The sequence below is a fragment of the Rhinichthys klamathensis genome, unplaced genomic scaffold (assembly GCF_029890125.1).
Source record: "Rhinichthys klamathensis goyatoka isolate OS25496 unplaced genomic scaffold, OSU_Roscu_1.1 h1tg000139l_1, whole genome shotgun sequence".
In the NCBI taxonomy this organism is placed as follows: domain Eukaryota; kingdom Metazoa; phylum Chordata; class Actinopteri; order Cypriniformes; family Leuciscidae; genus Rhinichthys; species Rhinichthys klamathensis.
Window position 1 is genome coordinate 319,738 of NW_026606674.1, and position 23,788 is coordinate 343,525.

General features: G+C 37.5%; 1 protein-coding gene across 13 annotated transcripts in view; it reads left to right on the forward strand.

Moving 5' to 3' along the window:
- grip1 (glutamate receptor interacting protein 1) overlaps positions 1–23,788 on the forward strand; it is a 283,603-nt gene that overhangs the window by 231,799 nt on the left and 28,016 nt on the right. For all 13 annotated transcript variants that reach the window (XM_056257459.1, XM_056257463.1, XM_056257454.1 and 10 more), the window contains 4 exons: positions 4,287–4,436; positions 12,458–12,644; positions 14,592–14,737; positions 18,125–18,205. In XM_056257459.1, coding sequence (XP_056113434.1) covers positions 4,287–4,436; positions 12,458–12,644; positions 14,592–14,737; positions 18,125–18,205 — 564 coding nt within the window. The remainder of the gene's footprint in view (positions 1–4,286; positions 4,437–12,457; positions 12,645–14,591; positions 14,738–18,124; positions 18,206–23,788) is intronic.

Genomic DNA, 23,788 nt, shown 5'->3' on the forward strand with positions numbered 1-23,788 from the left:
CCAACTGCAATACATATACAAATGGATTCACCCCACCCAATCTGATATTATTTGGCTAGATATAGAACAATCACTATGCAAAGAATTAAATATAGCTGACATACCGTTTCTCACCAAATCAATTAAACAACACACATGTTTTAATGCAGTAACTATAGCCACCACTCTGACAGCCTGGTGGAAATTTCACCAAATCACAAATTCTATACTAGCTCCATCTAACCTCACCCCACTGTGGAACAACCGTGACTTCATAAGCAATAAGAAAACACTGAATTTTCACACATGGGCGGAAAAGGGTATCACCCACATTAAGCATATTTTCAAATCTAACACATTTAGACCACTTCCGCAACTGGCCCAGGAGTATGGCATCGGGAGCAACGAATTTTTAAAATACCTGCAAATCAAATCTTCTGTTCTGACAAAAATAAACATCAGAGACACAAATTTAGAACTTCCACCGGCAATATCAGACTTGGTCAACATTTCCTCCCCAAAGAAACTCCTCTCTAAAATATACAAAATGATTTCAAACCAACTTCAGACCATACACTTACCAACAATAAAATGGGAAAACGATCTTTCAATAGCCCCTGATGCCAACTTCTGGACCCAAATCTGTAAAAACATCTATCTCATGTCCAAAAATGCAAATCTTCAGTTAATACAATACAAAATACTTCACAGAACACATTACACGGGAAACAGATTAGCTAAAATGGGTTTCACATCAGAAGTTTGCACACATTGCAATCAAAATTCTACAGATACATACATCCATGCAACCTGGCACTGCACTCCAATCAAACACTTTTGGGAAGAGGTCACACAGGCACTATCCACTATAGTTGGCTGCCACATCCCACTGTCGCCTTCTCTTTGCTTGCTGGGGGACCTCACAATAATCACTGATAAAACTATAAACTCTAAAATGCTCCTCATAGCTCTAACCATCGCCAAGAAAACTATCCTCATGAACTGGAAAACTAGAAATAAATTACACATTAACATTTGGAAAAATCTTATTACAGACTTCATTGCAGTGGAATACGCATCTCCCCTTCATAATTACACATCTGAAACTGACCTCTGCCATCCAACACTTTCTGACCTCTTACAGCTATGAATCCTTTCTCTGTTTTCAACTCCGACTCCTCCCACCTTCTTAATCAACCCACGAATATTAATGCATTTTAGTTGTTGGAACTTGTTTGTCATCATTGTTATTACTATCTTTACTGTTATTGTTATGGTTACTATTTTCACTTTTATTTTTTCATTGTTGTAATTGCTGTTGTTGCTGTCTTTTGCTTTCACCATTGCGGTCGCCACTGCCATCATCATTGTCATTAATTATTAATATTATTATTATCATTATTATTATCATTAATCTTGCCATTGTCAATGCTGTATTGGAATTAAGTGTCATTGTCATCACTACTGCAATAACTCCCCCCTTATCTCTTCATGGGCTTTTAATGCAACACAACATAGAATAAAAATAAAAAAAAATAAAAAAAAAGGAATATGTATGGAAAACTTAACAAACACCAAGGCAGGCAAGACAGGCGAGAAGTGGTTTCAACGGGACAGCATCTCTGTCCCAATTTGAGACACTCTCGCACTGCACTCCCTCTTTTAATGCACCTTAGACATTGCACATAACACAAAAAAAAATAAAAATAAAAATAATTAGGGAAAGATAGGGACTGATGAGATGTGGGGGAAGGTTCTCTTATATCATCTTTTACTTTGTGCAGGATTGACAATGGCAATTGTTACATAGGAGGAAGGATGGAAATAAAAATCGACCAACACAATATTGACAGTATGGTGGTAGTGGGGAGTGGGGTGGTGATGGTAATGACAATGGTAATAGATAATAAATGGTTACTCTGTTTACGCATACACACACATACACATACACATACCCACACGCACACCCGCTCACATACACACTTAGATCAAACACTTAAATCACTTTTATGTCACTTCTGGAATTATGGATTTACAAGATTGCTCACTGCTGCACTATGTTGGTTTGTATGTATGTTTGACTGTTAAATAAAAAAATAAAAAAAAAAATAAAAAAAAGGATGATCATCTTGTAAAAAAAACTCCCTTCATAAAATATAATGGTAGCCATGTATGAAGACTTCAGATGCAAAAGTCTCTAAGTGCCTTCTGAAATTTTCTTCTAAAATTATCATTTTTATCAAGCTCCTATATTTAAGTTCAGTAATTTCACTTTAATGACAATCAATAGGTAATTTTCATTGCCATTAAAGTGAAATAACTGAACATAAACATAGAAGCTTGTTAAAAATGATCATTTTAGAAGAAAACGTCAGATGGCACTTAGAGGCTTTTGCATCTGAAGTCTTCATATGTAAAGACCTATTCATACTGTGCGAGAAAAATTATTGTATGATCTTGTCATACTATAAAGACAACATGTTGTCTACACACTACATTACATTAATGTTAGATGTATAAACCCTTTAAAAAACATTTGGTTTTTACTCAATTACATTTTTATTATTATTTTTAACTTTATATTTAAAATATTTTTATTTATTATGCTTGGTTTTTATTTCTATTCCCTAACGTTTAAAACTAGGACTGCCAATAGGATACAACAATCGATTAATCTGATTTTCAACCAGCCTTTAGACAGCAAAATGTAAAAAAGGGGGGAAACTTTAATTGTTAATTTAATCTAATTGTAATTTAATAAATGAATATATTATAAATGAATAATTCATTAGATATATGATATAAAAATATAGTCAATATTACGTTTATTTTGACAATCCAAAAAAAAATACATTTTCTGCGGATCCCTAACACCTCCTTGCAGACTTCAGTTTGAAAACCCCTGCAGCAACCAATGGTACAGCAAACTGCCAACCTCCAGCGATTTCACAGTTTGCCACTTATTTCACACATATGATTGAATTTAAAGTTAGCAACACAAATACAATCTCTTGCGGCACCTTCCCAACCTTCACAGTCATGATTCACATTCTGCATTCAAGAGGGCCATAAAGATGCTGTGGGCACTTCAATGCTGGTGGCTTCACATAATTTACTGTCATTCCATCAATACTTTTTAGTGACAGTGTCGTTTTTTATCCCTGGATTATACATCCCCCAGGTTCTGGAAGTTCAAAGGCTTTTTCCATCTTTGAAAGATGTGCCCTTGATACGCATGAACACAAACTCCTCCGAGAGTTGTATTATTTAAGCCGCTGTTTTCTTTTTCCTTTAAGACAAATTAGCCAGCATTTACTGGACTTCAACTCTTTAATGTTTGCATTAGGAAGAGCTCATCCTTTACAATTCACAAATGGACAAGAAGGCCTCATTATGGCTGTAGATGGTTTAGTCTTTTAAAAACAAGATAGAAAGGCAGAATGTCTTTCCATGTGGCAAGAGCAGACAATCTGTTTCAAACAGTAATGCAAAAATAAGACTGTAATCTGCTCTAATCCTGCATCACCAGTGTCTCAGCCAAACAAAACATAGTTTTTTGTAGTAGTAGTAATGTTCTGCCAGTTTTTTTGTGAGCGCTAAAAACATGGCTTTGAATCTCTCTATCTGATGAGTATGAACTGTGATCCGGTTCTTAGGCATTGCTCTGTGATAAGAAGTGGCTTTTAGGCAATTGGGAGTATTTTTATAGATGTGCTTTGATGAAGATTTACCACCGTTCACACAATGTCAAACACGAGGGCAGTCTGCTACACTTTAATGAGTTGTTTTGTGCATTTCCTCGAATGGTGACAAACCGTGGCTCTCATTTCTAACACCTGTTGTTAGAAATTGTTGGGGTTCAAAAGTTCAGTTGAAAATATGGTATTCAAAATGGGATTTAAACTGTTAAAACCCAAAATGAATAAGAAAAATGACAGATTCTGCACTATTTCTAGGTCACTAACCTAAGTAAATTTGTGACATCGACATCTTTGTACAGACAGTCTCAAGAAGCTCAAGATGCTCATCGAATCATCTCAAATCATGCTGGAGATCATAAACATCAAGCTTAACTTATGGAGTTTATACAGCTTAAGTGCTGCTGTCTTTAACGCAGAAGAAAGATAAACCAAATACTAAGACGTTCTGAAATTCTCGAATTGTTATACTGATAATGTCATTTGTAATGGTAAAAAAAAATGTAAGTAGGCTATTCTAATAAGCTAAACTGAACATTATATACTAAATATTGATTGTTTTGAAATGAGTCATTGAGAGTTGATAATGAGTTTCTCTTTCCCACACAGCTCTGGGTTCATCCTTCTCTCCCACCTCCATGAGTGCCTACAGTCTGAGCTCACTCAACATGAACACGTTGCCACGCACCATGTATCCCACAAGTCCCCGAGGCACCATGATGAGACGCAAACTGAAGAAGAAAGACTACAAGAGCTCAAGTACGTTTGATGCAGTCATGTTTAATTTTTCACCCAAAAATCACTCATATGACTAGGGCTGGGTATTGAGTTCGATACTTTTTAAACAAAGACCGAATTGCCTCGATACTATCGAGTATCAAAAAATGTCTTGTCGTTTGGTACAAAATTTGATACCTAAGGGGTTAATCTCGTCAATGTCAGTGAGCCAATAAGCATGCAGCATGATTGGCTGTGGCGATGCATCAAGGAAAAACACTAGTTTACGCCGGATATGCCCAGAGACTTGGATCAAGTGAGGCTGTAGCGTGTAAGCATCCAAACCCCCATAGATGTATAAGATGTGGAAAAGAACAAAAGTGTGGCTACATTTCACCAGGCTCGATGCCAACAACGTGCGATGCAATATTTGCCAAGACCAGCAACATGACAAATCTGATGTACGGAATAAACTTAAGAGCAGAAAGTTGGTCCGTTTTCAACTGTAAGAACTGGAGTGTGTCAAATGAACAGAAACTCGGCGTATAGGCTACTTGCCTCACAGACATGAGAAATAGGCATATAGAAAGCTTGAAATGTCTACTTTTAAACAAACCAATTCCAATCAAAAACATGAAAGGTGCATTTCTCTCTATAGGCGCGCATTGCCGCACGCGTTCACTATACTGCGGAGAAGACGAGTCAGCAACGTCAACTTTATCTTTGTAGTCAACACTGACTCAGAAAACACTAGTTCATTAATAAACAATTAAAATGTCTCCTTGTTTTTTTTCCTAACTATTCATTATCATTAGGCTACTTTTGCCAGAACTTTGTGGCAAGCTTTATGTGCGCTTGAGCGCAAGGCATATATTCCGCTCCCAGTGGGCCTATATGAGTCTTTGAGTCTGTAAAAAAAAAGTCAACAAACTGAAAAACCAAAGGTTTTTTTTAGGTTTTATGTAATGTAGTCTTGTTAAAAAAGATTTCATAAAATTGGTATCGAAAAAAGTATCGTTCAGGAACCAGTATGGAAGTCAAGGGTTAATGTCCCCCAAAAATGACAATTATCCCATAATTTACTCACCCTCAAGCCATCCTAGGTGTATATCTTTCAGCCAAACACTACCAGTGTTATATTAAAAAATATCCATCCATCATAACATTAATCCATACGGCTCCAGGGGGTTAATAAAGGCCTTCTGAAGCAAAGCGATGTATTTTTGTAGGAAAAATATCCATATTTATAACTTTATAAACTGTAATCACTGGCTTCCGGTAACGGCCTAGTTCCACTTCATCGAGTCTAGTTCTGACGGAAGAGTGACCCTTGACCTGACACATGACACATTGACGAACGTGGAAGCGCATGTGATAGAGCAAAACAAAACACCGCTCATGAATAAGAAGTCTAAAACAAGAAGTTTTAAAGAGAAATGTCATAGAAGCTTGAGTTATTTTTTTGAACCGCGAGAGGCGTCTACTCTCACCTAAGCTTACGCTACTTCTACATCCTATGTCAGAGTCACTCTTCTGTCTGAATTAGACTCACGTATGGCCGTTGCCTTTATTGGGCTTCAAAATCTCAGGTACTATTCACTCCCATTATAAAACTTAGAAGAGCCAGGTTATTTTTTTTAAATAACTCCTATTGTACTCCTATTGGTTGAAAGGAGAATGTCATATACACCTAGGGTGGCTTGAGGGTGAGTAAATTATGGATACATTTTTGGGTAAACTAACCCTTTAAACTTCAAACGGAATCGAGGGTACCCTATATTCAGAAGCATTTTACAGTTTTGTGAAGAACAGATTGAGTTGATTCAAGTCATTATTCACTGATAATCTTCACCTCCAGTGAGCTGTTATTTGCTGCAACCAGATCTCCCCATAGCCGAATCAATTTGAGAATGAATTATTTGGTTTTTTGAGTCCGGTTCATTCAAAAAGAAGTCTGACTCAAAGCAACTCTTTTCCAGTGAATCGCAACTTAAATTTGATAATTAGATGTGGAGAGGATAAAATCATACATAAAACAACAGATTTATCGGTGGTCCTTGCCCAGTTCCACTTTGATTCATTCTTTAAACCCTTTTTTTTCTTTCAGAATGGCTGAAGTAAACACAAAAAGGCTTGGTTATTGATTTCCTGTGAAACTTCTGTAATGTATCAGCACCTCCATGCAGGCTCTGGCCAGGGACTTGTCTTGACTTTGATATTAGGTTTAGAATTTTTATAGCATGCCTATGCCATTCTTTGTGCGAAACATAAGTCAGGAGGTTGAATATACCGTCTACATTAACTCAGAAATGAACCTTTATAACTGCCTCATTATGCTAAGCGCATGCAAGTGTGCGAAAAGAGAAGCTTGGTCAAGCCTCTGAAAGCGACGAAAGCAATAAAACTCCAACATAAATGCAACGAGGTTGCTCGGTTTTAAAGAAGAGCCATACGTCTATTATTCTTCCTGTCTCTGCTATGATAGTCTGTCTTTATCTGTACATTCAGACAAGTTGCACATGCTTCCCATCCTTCCCTCTCGCGACTGGGCTCTGAATCTGAATAAGATCAGCGCGTGTGATAGAACTTACCTGAAGTGAATACAATCAGCATTCTCTTCCCATATCTGAAGCCGCCAAGTGAAAGAGGGAAATTACACCTCTGGCTGCCCAGTAATTAGATCCTGAAAGATATTTCATATCCTTCAACTGAGCAGCGTCGCTGCCTCTGCCGCAGATAATTACCCGACCACGCTTTCATACCGCGTGGTGTGTTATCTGCGGGCTTTTTCAACAAGACCAATAAACAAACCCTGGGACTGGAAAATGGTTAATCAGCTGCCCATGACACTGACCTCGTTCATGGTAACTTTCAGTAGCTGACTTGTTTGTGAGTTGCGTTTATAGCTGCTTGGTTATTAACTGTAGAGAACGTAGATGTGAAAGTGATGATTGAGATGCAGGATGAGGTCATGGTGCTGACATCATCAGTTTTCTGATTCAGTATACAAATACAAATCAGTATTTCTGCCACTCTAGTGTTGTTGTTGGTGTTAACTGAAACTAAAACTAATTTTCGGTAATTGGAATAAGGCTGAAATATAATATAAATATTAGACGAAAAGATCAAACTTATTTCAGTTAGTTGCCGAAAGAACATTTTTAATTTGTTTCTTTTTAAGTTCAAGTACTAAAAAATTAAGCTAAAAAAAATAAAGCTATAAATATACAAGCAGGTTTCCAAAGCACTCTTAAAAGCATAGTTAACCAAAAAATGAAAAGTACCGACATTCTTCAATATTTCTTCTTTTGTGTTCAGCATAGGAATGAAATTCATACTGGTTTGTAAGAACTTGAAGGTGAGTCAGTGATAACAGAATTATCTATGACTTAAATGCCTTTCATTTCAAGTAGGTGTGCTTTGGAAACCTGTTTGGAAACAATTGTACCATTCTTCCATGGTTTGGTCAAACAGGTTGTCCCACTCCGAAATCATGCCATTGGCTGTGCTAAAATTTGACATTTCGCTTTGCTCTAACAACAGCATGGTTTGATAGCATCACAGATGCGAAGTCCCCCTACAAATGGCTTGCTTAGATGTCTCATTAAACTGGGATATGAGATGGTATTTCAAAATGGCGAAAAGACTTCTGCCTATTTTAATCTGACTTTGAAGTGTTTAATTTACTTAGCTGCACTTGTTCTGAACATCACTTTTAATAGTTTTTCCTACTGCACTCCCTGCCGCTTGTGTTTGGCTAATATACCTGCCGCACAGAAACAGAGCGTCTCATCTATTACACAAATTTATTTTCAGTTTTACTGCCATGAGCATGTGCATGGCCCCTCATAGACACTGTTTGTTTAGAAAAATGATTCCATAATGGGTCTGTAATAGTTGTATTGAGTCTTTGCTCAGCTTTTATTTTACTGAGGAACATGAAAAATGCTTAATCAGAGGAGCACACCAGAGTATATTATATCGTAATGGAAAATATTTATAGCTAAAAGGAACACGCAGGATAATGCACAGTTGCTAATCTGTTTAAAAACCTCTTAGTCCAGTCTAAGCTGGTGTGCTGGTCTTAGTGGGTTTCCTAGCCCGGTCAGACTGGTCTGCTAATTTTAGTATAGCATTTTTTCAGCTGGTCAGGTTGGGAAACCAGCTGTTCACCCAACTATACACCAGCTAGACCAGACTGGTAGATCCGCTTAATGAAATAACCAGGTTTAAGTACTACACTACCAGTCAAAACTTTGGACCATTGTTGTTATTGAGAAATGAAAAGTAAAAATATCAAAAATAGTTTTCGGTAAATGAAATAAAGCTGAAATAAAAGAATATATAAATATTAGATAAACTAAAATTAGTTTAAACTCTTTTTTTTTAAGTTGCCACCCCAGAGTTTTTGACTATTTTCGCAAAAATTATGGCCCCCATAATATTTTGTTGTATGAATATCTGAACGTAATAGCGCCCCCTATGTGAAAACACGGAAAGCAGGAAAATTCCGTCAATAGGGGGGGGAAAGAGTTAAAAAAATTATAAAAATGACATCACAAAATTACTAAAACTGGAAAATATATATATATATATATATATATATATATAAAAAAAAAAAAACTCAATAAAAAAAATATAAAAATAAATATTACTTGCTGAAATGCTTGAACTTGTATCAAATATAGATTGATAATTGCCCAGGAAACGCTAATGAATTTTAGCAGCTATCAGCAATCACCTTGTTTCAACCCACTGCTGTCAAGCTCAAAGGGCAGCAAACTGTCCATTGCCTCACTGGCCCAAATTGAAAGCTTAATTAAAGCTTGATTAACTTCATTGATGCTCCAAATGAGCCCTATTTGCATAGCACCTTGATTTCACTGTCCGTAGAGCTCTGCACAGAGGCCCCGGCAGTCATTTCAAGGAGCACAATTGCCCAAGATATTTTCTGACAGTCTATAGCGCAAAGGCAAATGAGTGAGGACGGGTCCACAGCATGTAGTGCCGCTGACTCTGCATTTCCAGCCTTTGCATGAGTGATGTCTTCTAGCATACAAAGTAGCATTGGTTTGTTAAAAGTCCCTCCTGAGGCCTTTACTGTCACTGGCTCACAGGGACAGAATAAAGCTCACAGACACTTCTGAAAGAGAGAGAGGGAGAGAGTGGAGCGATGGAGGGAGGGAGATACATGCTGCAAAGTCACCCATCAGACAGCAATGACACGTCTCTGGATGTGATGCCAACCCATCTCCTCACACCGAGCGAGAACACAGGCGGCTGTGCCATTTTCAAGTGCGCTTTATACCGGCACAGTTTAGTGTACTGTTACTTTTTGCAAAGCATTATAGGGACAAATCCCATGTATTTTTTTGTGAAGAATTTGTTCCCTATATTTGTGGAAAGTGTCTACTGCAAGATCAAACAGTGATTCAGTGAAGCAGTGAATGTGAGGTGAAAATATCTGTCTTGTCCACACGCACCATAAACAGAAACATTGTGTCTCCTCTTCTCCTGCTGAGGTAACTGTAAAAAGCTTTCACTGATGTCTTTTCTAAATCTTGTTTACCCCTGTTGGAGGTGGTGTCATGCTAATTGTAACGTTCCCCTCTGTGTTTCTGTTGTCCGGAACAAACCAGTCCGCGTTTAATGTACTGTGACCGAACTACCACCGTGTCTTCTCACCAGGAGAATATTAGCATAATTTAATTGTTGTCTAATGCCTACAGTCCTCGTTTATGATTTCCATGCAGTTGTCAGTTAATATGTTCTGCTAGAGGAAAATATAATTACATTAAAGGACAGTGTTGAGGACATGAAGGCTCCTGGTATCTTCAGACTATGGCATACACTTAACCCGTAGATACGTAACGTAGTTAACCCAAAAGAATGACATTAATTATTATTTACTCACCTTCATGTATTTTTTTAAGTTCCCTTCATATGGTTCAGTAAAAAAAAAACATTATCCCAAATCGTAAAGGGGGTCAAAATTACCCTTATTCATTTCCTATTGTTGTTTTTTATTGATGACGCAAGTCAAGGGCCTTAGGATCAAAGGTGCGTTTTCCAATGTAAAGCCTCCAAAATCGGTTCTCTGTCGAACAAAAGATGTTTCAGAACCCTTCTGACTCATTCTAAGGATTTCAAGTTACAGCTGACTCATTGGTCTGTGGGAAGCACAAATGAAGATTTCTAGCAGGAAGGAAGAGGAGGAAGCGAACGAGCTAGAGAGAGTTAGTCAGCTGGCAACTCTTTAAGATGTGTAGACGATGACCCCTCAGGTGCTTGCTTGTCTGTCAGAGCTTTTGAAGTCTACCACAAACCAAAGACACCACTTAACCGAATCGCCTCGCAAAAGCAAGACTCTGAAGAGCACAAAGCCTTGTCGGGTGAATTCACAGTCTGCGGCTCCTGAGCAATTCCCAAAAAGACCAGTCAGTATCACGTTCAGTGCTTCAGACAGAAAGAGTCCCGAACGATCGTTGATCGATGTTCACCGCAGACCCGTCCCTAAAAGCGTTTCAGCATCCAAGAGGCGTCCTATCTTCATCTGCGTCACCTTAACCTCCCTCTCTCATCCCTCACTCCCAATAAAAAAGGAAAGGTCACTGCATTTAAAACAATAAAGGTGTCTGGTGCGGTAAATCTAGCCCGTGAGCAGGGCCATCAATCTCGGATAGACTCAGTCTTGAAGTGTAACAGGCACTTTAAGAATGCGGAGAGCCTGGTCGATAACCTGGAGGCAGATTTCTGTATGTGTCTATGGGGAAAGAGTCCTCCTGACTACCGTCTGTGCTCCCTGGTGCTTGAGATGACAGTTCGAGCTTGGTCAGTCAAGGGTGTGAAGGGCGCTCGTGTGTCAGAGTGCATTTTCACTTGTCTCTTTGAAAGCATGCAGAGTGAAAAAAGATCTCCAAATGTTGTTGTCCATAAACATTGGCAAAATTGGTTCTTTTTGCAGCCCAGTTCGAATCTGTGGCTTTGCAATTGAGATGTATCCCATGAGACTTTATTGATATAGACAATTGTAAATGGGGCGAAGCGCAGTGTGTAAATCAAATTGGTTATGCTTATGTGCCTGTCTGCTTTTCGGTAAGCTGCTTTAATGTCTCTCAATCAATGCAGTGAAAACAACAGGGCCTATCTTTTTTCACAGACTTGTTTGTGTGTCTAATAGAAATAGACTAGATTTAAACTCATGAACAGTTTTTAGTTTATCATTATCAGCTGATATTTCATATTTATCAGTTGATATTGGATATTTAATTTTCTATGCTCATTTATACCATTTTGTACATTTAGATTGGCTATTAATGTTATCTATTAAAGTTAATTTTTAAAAACGCTAGCAAATGTCAAAAGGAATATCTATTTTTATACTGCATATTATAATGGTATGCATTTAAAGTTTTTATTTTTTTATAATTGTTTTTAATGATTTATTTTTTGTGAATAAAAAATAAAAGCTAATTCTAAATATTAATAAATATTATAATCATTTATAAATACTACTAAAATATAACACTGAGCGGTAGCAGTTATTAGTATTAGTTAGTGCATACTTAATATTTCATTTTTATTAGAACTATGTACAGTAGCATAATAGATTTTGAGGTGATATTAATTAAAATCTCCAAGTGTTGGTATAATGACCCTATATTTAAGAACTGCATAATATAGTCATTTCAGACCCAGAATTGTAAGATAAGAAGTTCTAACAACCTCATAATTCATACCATCTACAGAGAGAGTTGCCCAAAATCCCTGTGGTCTGATTTGCGATATAATATACTAGCTCTATATCAAAGTGGCTTTTCTTATTTCAAAGCGCACCTAGCTGCCCCAAAGATTCTAGCGCACACATTGTATTCTTATCTGCAGCGAGGGCACAGATCCAGCTCAGTCACTCCAAAGACTCAGGACTCTCAACATTATAGTAAAAATTAATAGGGTGGGTCGTTTTGAGCTCCAATAAGAGCAAAAATCCATTTCATAGGTTATCGTGAGGAACCTTTCCAGCTATTTGTGACCCTGTTGTCCTATGTTTTTCATTCCTGTAGTGTCTCTGGCTTCCAGTACCGTAGGGCTGGCTGGGCAGGTGGTCCACACAGAAACAACAGAGGTGACCCTCATTAGCGACTCCATCATGGGCTTTGGGATCCAGCTCCAAGGAGGAGTCTTTGCCACAGAAACCCTGTCCTCTCCACCGCTCATCGCTTACATAGACCCCGACAGTCCGGCAGAGCGGTAAGATCACCGAACACGACTTATATTAATCTCCAGTGCCTCATTTGACCTAGTTAAAACTCTGAGTTTTAATATTCCAGAAACCCTTCCACAGATCGCAGCGCTCGGTGCAGCTTAATTGTTTGCGTTATCAGAGAACTGTGAACTTCCCTTTGGGAATCTTGAATATTTAATCTCGATTCTAATTTTGATTATCTGAACACATCCCAAAGCCCACAGTTATTTCATCACTGCGCTGTTCTCACAGCTTATAACTTGTCCTCCGCAGAGCCACATCTCCATCGATGATATAATGTGTTGATCACACATGATATATAACTGCAAGGCCATGACGATCTGATTTCCAGTCTGCTTGGGCTGTGATTGACTACACCGTTACGTGATAGAGCAAAGCACTTAACTATAATTACCTGAGCGCCAGAGCCTCAGCTGGCATCCACATGAACTTGCACGTCGACTGACGGGGATTTACATTCTAGCTTCACTGTAATTACTGACCTAAGCAACAGAAATGACTTCTCGCTGCCAGTTGAATTTGTAATTGCAGTGATTGACATAAACCTTCTAATGTTGAGGATTTGATAAAGATCTACCGGCGTTGGGGAACAAAAGTAGCGATGCTGTCAACTTAACATTTTTCTACTGTGAAAACAAATCAAGTTTTTACAATAATGTCGCTTTTTCCAGTAACAAGCTATTAAAAAAGCACAACAGTGCTATTTGTTGTATTTCATTGTACTGTATGTGCATCTTTTTATTGAATCAATTTGCGTTTTTACATTTTTTTTGCATCGTTATACAAAATACTACAATGTCTGTTACAATAATTTACTAAATAACATTAGTTGTCAATGGATTATGTTAGTTACTGTATATAAATGGTGTTTTTTATTATTATTATTATTTGATTTAGTATTCTATGCTGTTTAATGCCATCATACTATTTTTTTGTGCCAGATTAATACTGCTATCATTGCAAAAAATGCAATATATAATAGTTTAAAAAAGCAATTGCACCTTACAGTAATATAGCTGCAAAAATGCATGTCCACGATGTCTGTTAAAGAGTTTATCATCATGCATCATGTTGTAATTATTAATGTGTGCACACATCTGATTAACATCAGATTTTACTATTCTAATCACACTGCAATGCAAATGAGCAAACACTCTAAAGATTTAATCCTCCAGATAAAAAAACACACACACACAGAAAAGTATGCATGCTACCAGCCCAACCTGTTTCTATATAGTAACTAAGGCTGTCAACCTTTAAAAAGAACAAAAAAGCACCATAAAAGTCAATCTTTCCCTCCAACATAGCTTTAAAATCACCAAATCACCAAAACGTCATTGGTTTTTGTCGCTAATCACAATGTGACGTGACACTGTAATTGTAATGTAGACGTGAATTTTCTGTAAAGCTGCTTTGAAATGATATGTATTGTGAAAAGTGCTATACAAATAAATGTGAATTGAATTGAATTGTTGTTGGTAGGGATGCTAGCAGCCCACGCTGGATACCAGCATGTAAAATACAGCATATGATTCATGATGACTAGCTTTACTGAAATTTTTCGCAGTGAATTCATAAGCAATACTGCTTCTGTTTAGCTCATAAGCCATTTTGGAATTCAATAAAGAGAGGGTTTTTTTTGTTCCCTCAGCAATTAAAAAGAGCTTATACTCTAACCTTGAGGCAGGAGCTAAGAGGACGTTTGTATTTTTGCCTAAAATGTCACTTCAACTCACTAATGTCTATTTAACAGTGCCAGATGGCATAATATAAGTGGTTGGTTGGTCTATGCGAGACATTGCCCGGGTACCATTACCTATTTTGTCTCCCTCTGCAAGCAGTCCATTATTTAGTATTTTATGCATTCAGCACAGCTAGTCTGTTGGCCAGTGTATGAGGAATGGTGTGGTAAATCTGCTCTCTGTGCACAGGTGCGGCATCCTGCAGATCGGCGACCGCATCCTGTCAATAAACGGCATTCCCACTGAGGACAGCACGCTGGAAGAGACCAATCAGCTGCTGAGGGACTCCAGCATCACCAGCAAAGTCACACTGGAGATTGAGTTTGACGTAGCAGGTGGGGACACAATTCATCAATTCCAAACCTGTTTGAGGAGGAAGGATCCATCTGGGCATAACCCGCGTTCATCCTAGTGTGTTTAAATTTTTTTAAAGTTATGCCATAATTCTGGGAGCCAAACCATCTGCCGTCTATTTGATGTATATAAATGAGTAGTGCTGCAAGACAAGTGGCCCATGATTTAATAGCTACTGTTTCCAGACAGAAAATCCAAAATACATTCTCTCATTTTTCCATCTCGTGCTGTGCTTTGGCATTGTAATCACAGTACGGGCCTCGTCGAACGCCTGTAGTCCTTGAGACGTGCTGTAATTAGCTTGTCATCCTAGTGTTTTGTCTTGTGTAAAATTTGGTATGATATTTAATTAGTTTCTTTCATTTAGTTAATCAGAAATCTTTTAAATTGTGTTTGTGATGACATAGACCGCCTACTGTCCTTTAACAATATGCGTATAGCTCACAAAAACGAGTATAAGCTCTAATCTGACTTTATGCAACTTCTGTCTGTAAGGGCTTAAATGCTGTTTAACCCTCTGGGGACTAAGCCCTTTTTGGTCCGTTTTCTCTATTTTTACATTTGGGCTTATAAACCATATGTAATGGAGATGGATCACTATGTGTTTGGTATCTATGGATTCAGAAGACCCTAAGATAACATAAGAATGCATGTAATGTGTTTATAAAGGAAGTATGAGTGAAAAATGTACTATAAACTAGAGAATTTCAAAAACGGAAATTAGATTTTCCTCATTTATTTCTGAAAATCACACATCACACAAAAATAGTGAACAGTTTTTGTACAAAAAATATATTTGTCAAAGCCTTTGCTTGACAGACATGTGTAATTGTTAAATAAAATGTGTAAAGAACAATGAAAAATGTAACTTTATTTACAAATAGTCCCAGGCGTTTTTCATAGGAATGCTTAGAATTTTCTAAGCAATGCCTTCTCCTCGTCACTCTCCAGTAATTGTTCCAGAGCTTGTTCCACCGTAAATCGTTTACTGCTTGCCATCATAAAAGTGCTAAAACAATAAATAATGCTATAATTGTATGTATGTGTATATATATATATATATATATATATATATATATATATATATATATATATATATATATATTATAATTGTTCTGTCTCTCTCTCTCTCTCTCTCTCTCTCTCTCTCTCTCTCTCTCTCTCTCTCTCTCTCTCTCTCATATAAATCTCTGATAATCCGCTCCGTAAGCCTACGTTCGCTCTCTCTCCTTCTCTCCATTCAACGCTGTTTGCGTCATATCCCTAACTATATAGTACCACCCCTTGCAAGGCTACAGAGTCCTCTGATTTGCTAGAAAGGTCATGGTAACCTTCCTCTGATTGGGTAAGAAAAATATTTCTCCATCGGCAATTTTTCAATTGGTTGTTGTTTGCGGAATCTGCCCAACAACATCGATTTCATTGGCCTTTTACATAGTGGTATTGCGCAACAAAGAAGTGTGTATATTTACAAAGCCGGGTATCACTGTTTTCAGCGGAATCTGAGGAAGACGGTAAAAAAGACCGCAGCTCTCTATCATTAATAGTTTTTAAGATAATTACACATTTGTAAAAGTATGCCATTTTGGGCGGTACCGCCCAATCCGTCCCCAGAGGGTTAATCAAAGTTCACAAACTTTATTCTTATGTACTGCTCCGAGACTTGGGTCAAAACGCAAGCTTTATTGAGAGTAATCCATAATCGTAATCCATAAAAGAGGCATAAGGTCAAACCCACAGAGCAAACCACCCAGATAATGACCAAAGACCAAGGCATAGGAAAACAGGGAAATCCAGGGAGACAGGCAGAAGATCAAGACCATCTCTGAAACCAGAAGTAGCACTGTGCAGTGTAACACCAACAAGACTTTGCAAAGAAAGAATGAAAACACTATACTGTATATAGGAAGGCCTTAACAAGACAATGACACACTGCTGAACCTAGAATGATAGAATCCTCCTAGAGTCTTGGGATCAGTTTTATTTATTTTTGTGAAGAATTTAATACTTTGATTCTGCGAGGATGCATTGATCAAAAATGACAGTAAATACATTTAAAATATTGCAAAATATTTCTATTTTAAATATATGCTCTTCTTTTGAATATTTTATTCATCACATAATCCAGGGAAAAAGTGGTTTTAAGCTGCTGAAACTGTTCTCAACAAGTTTGATGATATTATATTAATAAATGTTTGTCGAGCATCAAATGCGAATATTAGAATGATTTCTGAAGGATCATGAGGCGCTGAAGACTGGAGCAATGGCTGCTGAACATTCAGCTTTGCCATCACAGGAATAAAGTACATTTTTGAACATATTAAAATAGAAAAACAGTATTTTGAATTTGATATTTCTCAATATTACTGTTTTACTGTATTTTTGGTGAAATAAATGCAGCCTTGGTGAAGGTAAGAGACTTCTTACCGAAATCTTACCTTCCCCAAACTTTTGAATGTTATAAGCTATGTATGCCTAACTTGTTCATTGAATTTGGAAACTTTTTGTCATATTTTTATAACAAGCCATGAACGTACCCTAATTTGCACGAACCACTTATTTACATTCTGCGACATTGAATGTAAATCTTCCTTGCAACCCAATAAAATGTAAATATTTTACCACAGAACAATAAAATCTGCTTTTGAAAGGATGTGCTGGAAGGAGAACGACTTGATAGTGTTTTTGCTTGTGCGTTTTTTTTTTTTATAGTTCAGGCCAAGTGTTTTTGAAAGACTCTTTTGTTGATTTGGAAGAAATGAGTTGGCTTGAATTACTGCATGATCATTTCAAGAGTTTTCTTTTTTTTGACGCTTTGACACTTCTGTCATTCTTTTTGAGTCATTCACTGCCCAGAGGAGAAGGACATATTTTATGGAGATTTCAGTCTTTCAGACTGAGGATTCTGGGCTTCTGTCAGAAAAGATCATCTACATCGCTGCCTGAAAGAAAGTCTGAATTTTTTACAGCTGTCTCCAAGTCACTTTAAAGAGTTCACCCAAAAATGAATGTTCTGCTAGCATTTACTCTACTTTCTTTCTTGCATGTAAATCAAAGGAGGTAAATCCACTATGGTCACCATCCACTTTCATTGTATGAAAAAAAAAAAAAAAAAAGCAGCTTGGACATTCCACTAAACATCTAATTTTGCACCCCATTGAAAAAAAATAATTATAATCATACAGGTTGGGAACAACACGAGGGTGAGTAAATGATGACGTGTTGGTTTGTCAACAAGTGTTGGTTTGGTCTTTCACCTGAATCTCCACATTTCAGTTTCAGAATGGTCTATGAATCCAGACTTGATGAAACTTGAGAATGATTATATGGATAGACCTGCATCTAAACATTAATTTTTTTTCATCCAGAATCGGTCATTCCAAGCAGTGGGACCTTCCATGTGAAGCTACCAAAGAAGCCAGGTGTGGAGCTGGGCATCACCATCAGCTGTACGTATTCTCTCAGTTCTTCTATGCATAATAATGGCTGTCTATGCTCATGGTGCATGTTAAGGCAAGAAACAGTATTACTATTGATAAAGAATATGAAAAACACAAGGTCAATGGTTTGATTCCCACATCTGCATCTGCCAAATGTAAATGTAAGAAAGAAGGCCTATACAGTGAGAGACTGTTGTTAAAAAAAAACTTATAATTTCCCACATTCCCATTTGAAACTTAAACTGCAGTCTTATTTGCCTTGTTGTGCATTACCCAGGCCACACATTTAAAAGACTTCACAATTGGGTCTTCCTTCACTCCCTATATCACGGAGATATAAATATGTGACATTTTACCCTTGTTTCAGTTCCAAGGACATTAAAGAGACACAACTGGGTGACTTATTATTGGGTTACTGGGGGGAAAAAAGGTAGCTATTGCTTATTAGGGTACTGGGGGGAAAAAAATATTTCTTACTCAGAGGGTTTGTGCTTATTTATAACATTTTTTGAGGTTCTGCATGACAAGAAGCACCTAATTATATATTACCTCTCATTTATTGCAATTGTAAATTTAATTGCTAGGAACTGACTGTAGGTCACAGTGGCTGCATCCAGAAGGCAGTTTCATTGTATTGTGTTGTGTGTGATGTGTTTTTGTGTATGAAGGTCTTCCAAGGCACCATAATGTCACATCTAAAGATCTATAATGAATTCAAGTTTATTTAGGCTTTAGGGATAACCAAGATAATATTTTGTGACAAATTGTTATCATGATCAGACGTAATTTGTATTTTGGAAACCATTTGCTGAACACATATTGGATTGTGGGATATTATACTTTTTGAACCATCATCTCCCAAAAGCCCATAAATAGTGCTTTCTTTTATGGAAATAAATACCAAACTATTCCCTCCTTCCTCCAAAGATACTGTATCTTCTCTCCTGTTGTGTCATTTGTTTAAATCACCAGATTTTTTGGAAAGGTGTTTATAGACGGATCTGCCTGCGAATTCAATCTGTTTTGTGCCTGCAGTCAGGGGCTCTGCAGTGCTCGTTCGTAAACCCCACGCGCCGAACGCTCGAAGCCTTTGCCAGCTGCTTCATCAATGCCCGCCCGCATTGTCAAGCGAGAGTGATTCATCACCTCATCCCAGCTCGGTTTTGTCACATTGACTGTTTTCCCCATTACAGCAATATGATACAAACTTTCTGTTATTAGCCAGCGGTTTCGTGAAATGCATTGCTGGACCCCTATGCAACAACCCAGCAGTAATTGCTTCTCGCTGAAACTGTGGAGTTGTTTACCTCCAAAGCAATTTTTCCCGTCATCCTCCATGCTTTCTAAATAAGTATTTATTATGTTTCTGGTGTACAAGTTGTGTGTAGTCCTCACATTTGTTGCTAATGTGTTTGGGCAAATTCTCCCAGGATTGGCTATGAAGATATACACAGCCCAAAGATAATAGCAAACAGTTCCCAGTAAAGCTTCTTTGTGGGTTTTTACAGCTGTCTGAACTTCCTTAATGAAGCAGACGAACTATTTTGCCAGTGCTAAAGTACCGCTGTAACTGCTTTTCGGATCATTAAAAAATAGTTTTTTTAATGGTTCCCATTCCTCTGCATCTTCTCAAAATCTCCATTCAATGAACATAATAGTTCAGTGGTTCCCAAACCTGTCCTGGCGACCCACCAACACTGCACGTTTTCTTTGTCTCCCTAATCAAACACACCTGATTCAACTCATTAGCTCATTAACCCATGTGATAATGAGCTGATGAGTTGAATCAGGTGTGTTTGATTAGGGAGACAAAGAAAACGTGCAGTGTTGGTGGGTCGCCAGGACAGGTTTGGGAACCACTGTTAAATAGTTCATCCAAAAAGGAAAGTTTGTTTTAATTATTCACCTTTTTTTTTTGTTCCAAAATGGTATGAATTTATTCTATGCATCACAAAAGGAGAAATTCTGAATAATAGATTGATGAATGGCGACTGGAGCTTTCAAGATTCAAAAAGCTGCAAAAGGAAGTACCATAAAAGTGTTCTATGTGACTGTATTACATAGAAACCATATAATTGCTTTATGTGAGGAAATGTATGTAATTCATCACAAATTAGACATTAATGGATAATAACATAACCCTTACATTTTTGGTCTGTTCCTCACAAAAATATTAAATGATGTGCACAAAAAATATAGTGCACATATAAGTATTTTTTGCATCCTTTTTGAAACTTATCAGCCCCATTCGTTGTAAATGCATGGAAAAGAGCAGCATGCACATTCATAAAAATATCTTCTTTTGTGTTCACAGAGGAAAGTAAGTCATTTGGTTTGGAACTACATAAGCAAGTAACTAATGATATTATTGTATTTATTGGCTGAACTATCCTTTTAAGACTCATCAGAGATCAGAGAGTTTGCATTGAATGGTTTGAGCTCTTGTTCTTAACTAATCAAGACAGTGCTGGAGGATATGTGCACTTTATTAAAGTCTGCTTTAATAGAAATAGAAATATACACACACACACACACATATATACATACACAGTATATGCAAAGAAAATCTGCTCAATTATGCCTCCATTTGGTTCAGGGCCTGCAGGATGTCTGAGAAATTCAACTTTTATGGAATGAGAAGAGAATGAGAGAAAGAGAGAGAGAGAGAGAGATGTAGGGTATCCTATCCACATGTCGATTTATGTATATGGGCTTAGCGGAGCTCTCGTGACCTTTCGGAGCAGTTTAATGGCTTTCTGCTTTGTGCCTCTGTAGGGCCTGTATTTCACAGGTACTAATAAAGCCATAGTGGAACACATTTATAGATGTCTTGTTTACTTCCCCTTGAGGGGGGGAGGGGGGACATTGTGAAATCCATAAAAAATAGATTTTAGTCAGATTTATATATGAAGTGGGTTGTAAACACCATATTTCACATGTTTTCTGACTGCTTAGACTGCAGATTTGATTTAAATAAAAAATATGTTGACTTAAACAGCAAGATTAATTCATAAGAAATGCTTTTGAAGATCACCATAGTAGTTTTACTGTATAAACTGGATCAGATCAACCTCACAGCAAAGGTTTACTACATAGTTGTTCTAGTTTGACCCTAAGCTTGTGTAAAGATTGACATTCACCTGGCCAGACCAATATGAGCAGGCAAGGTGCAGAGACTGCGAATGGGCCACGCTATTTATCATGGTTAGGCCAAATAGCAGTGCAAGTAATAGGGGAAAACTATGACAAATAAGCCACCATAGCAACAATGTTGCCGCCAACCAGGAAGCAGGCAGGAGATGGCTGTGCTCTTCCTTTCTGAATGTCATAATGTAGCTTGCCTGTCAAATAAGAATCATCTTGCTGCTTGATTTACTATCAAGAGTGCCTGTTTATGTGAGAAGTCATTCCTCTGTTTTTTTTTTGCTCTGTATACTTGCTATAAAATTCATCAGAGCTTCACGGAGTTGAAAGGCTGTGCTTTGATGTGCACCATCTGAAGGTGACATCACGCCGCTGTAACTGTAATGCAGCATATGGCGAGGTGCCTTTAAGGCCAGCGTACATGTGCACTCTTTGAGCTGAGCAGAAAACATGATTATTTCTTTGGTCCGAGAACTCACTAACATTTGGAAATTGAATTGTCAGATAGGCTACACCTCAGCTGCATTGCTGACACTTTGACAATTTGCTTGTTCAAATCTATCTCGCTCTGATTGACATCCTTAAAGCAATTTCTTTCCTCTTTTAGACTGCTAGTGCTGTAGCCTGTACCATCGAGACTGAATCTTTGACCTTTCTCAGTTGAATCATCCTGGAATTAATGTTCTCTTTCAACTGACAAACCTCTCTGACTTGCTTTGTAATTTGAAAGTGGAAAGCTCTAATTTCATTTTAGCTAAATAAAGCCATTACAGAAAAAAAGGCATCAGACATGCTTTTCCCCCTTTACTTTTTATAGTTACATTTTAATATATATGAGTATAAAGTGTATTCTGCCATTTTTTTTACCAAACGGAGCGCTTTTTCATGGCTTGTTGTGCTTACGCAGTCAGAAATGCACAAAATGATGTAAAAAATGCCCGTCTTGTGGAGTATTCACATAAACACAGACAGTGATGTCTTGAGTGAATGTAAACAGTTTAGAAAGAAAACTCATGTGTAACAGTATATTGGATCCATGCATTAGCTCTTAAAGTGACATGATCAGCCTAATATATCTGCTGCTGTCTGTCATTAATTTTAGTGAAAAGATAGTGAGAAAAATTTATCTGTATTTAATTTATATAATGAAACATTTGGTTTATTCAACTTCTAGTATTACTGTACCTGAATACTGTTAGACCTACCCGAAAACCTTAAAGCTCTCTTTATTTCATTTGTATTTATTTCTGATGCTGCTTGTAATTTGTTTATTTGTTCTTGTTTATTTATCAATTCAAGGTTGAAATCAAGCTTTCTTGTGCTGTGTGTAAACTCATGTGCAACAAAATTACCCCATTGTTAAAAGAAAATAAATCCTTAAAGTGAGCAAAATTTAAAAATGCTCCCAAATTAAAAAATCCCCACCTAAGAGGGGAATCCCCCCCTGCACCCACCCACCCATTTTCCAAAATGAAATCAAATAATCCATCATATAACCTTGTGAAACCTCTCAAGTAATCAAGCTTTTCTGTCAATTGGAGCTTGTCTTATTGCAGGGTTGTTGTCGGACCATAACAACCCACCAAAGAAAACCTCTGGGACTGTCTGTCCGACACAGACACATGCTCGGCATCTCAATGCGTAGAGCTTAAAGAACAGACCCCCATAAGGCAGCATAGGACGATCACTGACAGGCTACACAGAGCATCAGAATTGATTATGATTAACTTGCGCCACCATCTGGGATGCATATTAGGTTGAAAAGTGAGCAGGATTAACAAAGGAGTTTATTTTTCTTATTCTAAGTGAAAAAGACACAACCTTCCAGTCTGCCAGTGACGCACTAAGCGAACATGAATAACCCTGAGCTCTGACTGAGAGTAAAATGCTCTGGCGCGTCACTCTAGAAGTTGATATCACACCTCCAGATGCTCCTGGTAGGCTAGGGACCATATGACATGTGATTATGCACTCACATCTGTCGCCTCGGTACACCAGAATGTGACTAGAGCTGCTAAAAAGGTCTATTTTTCATACTGACGTAATGGCTCTGTTCCAAATCCTAGAGAGCTGGCAGCATTTTTAGGCCCATTTATATTATTACACATATTCCAAAATGTCTGAAATCACAAAATGGGTAGATTATTTAATTATTTTGGACAAAAGTTTGGGAGTTATATATATAGCCTAAGCCTATATGCTGGGCTTGTCTGGTTTGGTCTGTTGGCAGGTTTTAGAGAGGTTTTAACCCCACTAAGCCAAGCAACCCATCTTAGGCTGGTTTAAGTTTTTTTTCTTCTTTTTTTTTCTTCTGCAGAGTGCTTTCTTTGTGGTTAAAAATATCATTTTTATATATGAACTATTATTTGCTGGAAGATTGCCACCCACACGGCTCTGTGGAAAATATGCATCTCGATTGTCAATCAGTTGGAGTGGCATATTTTACAG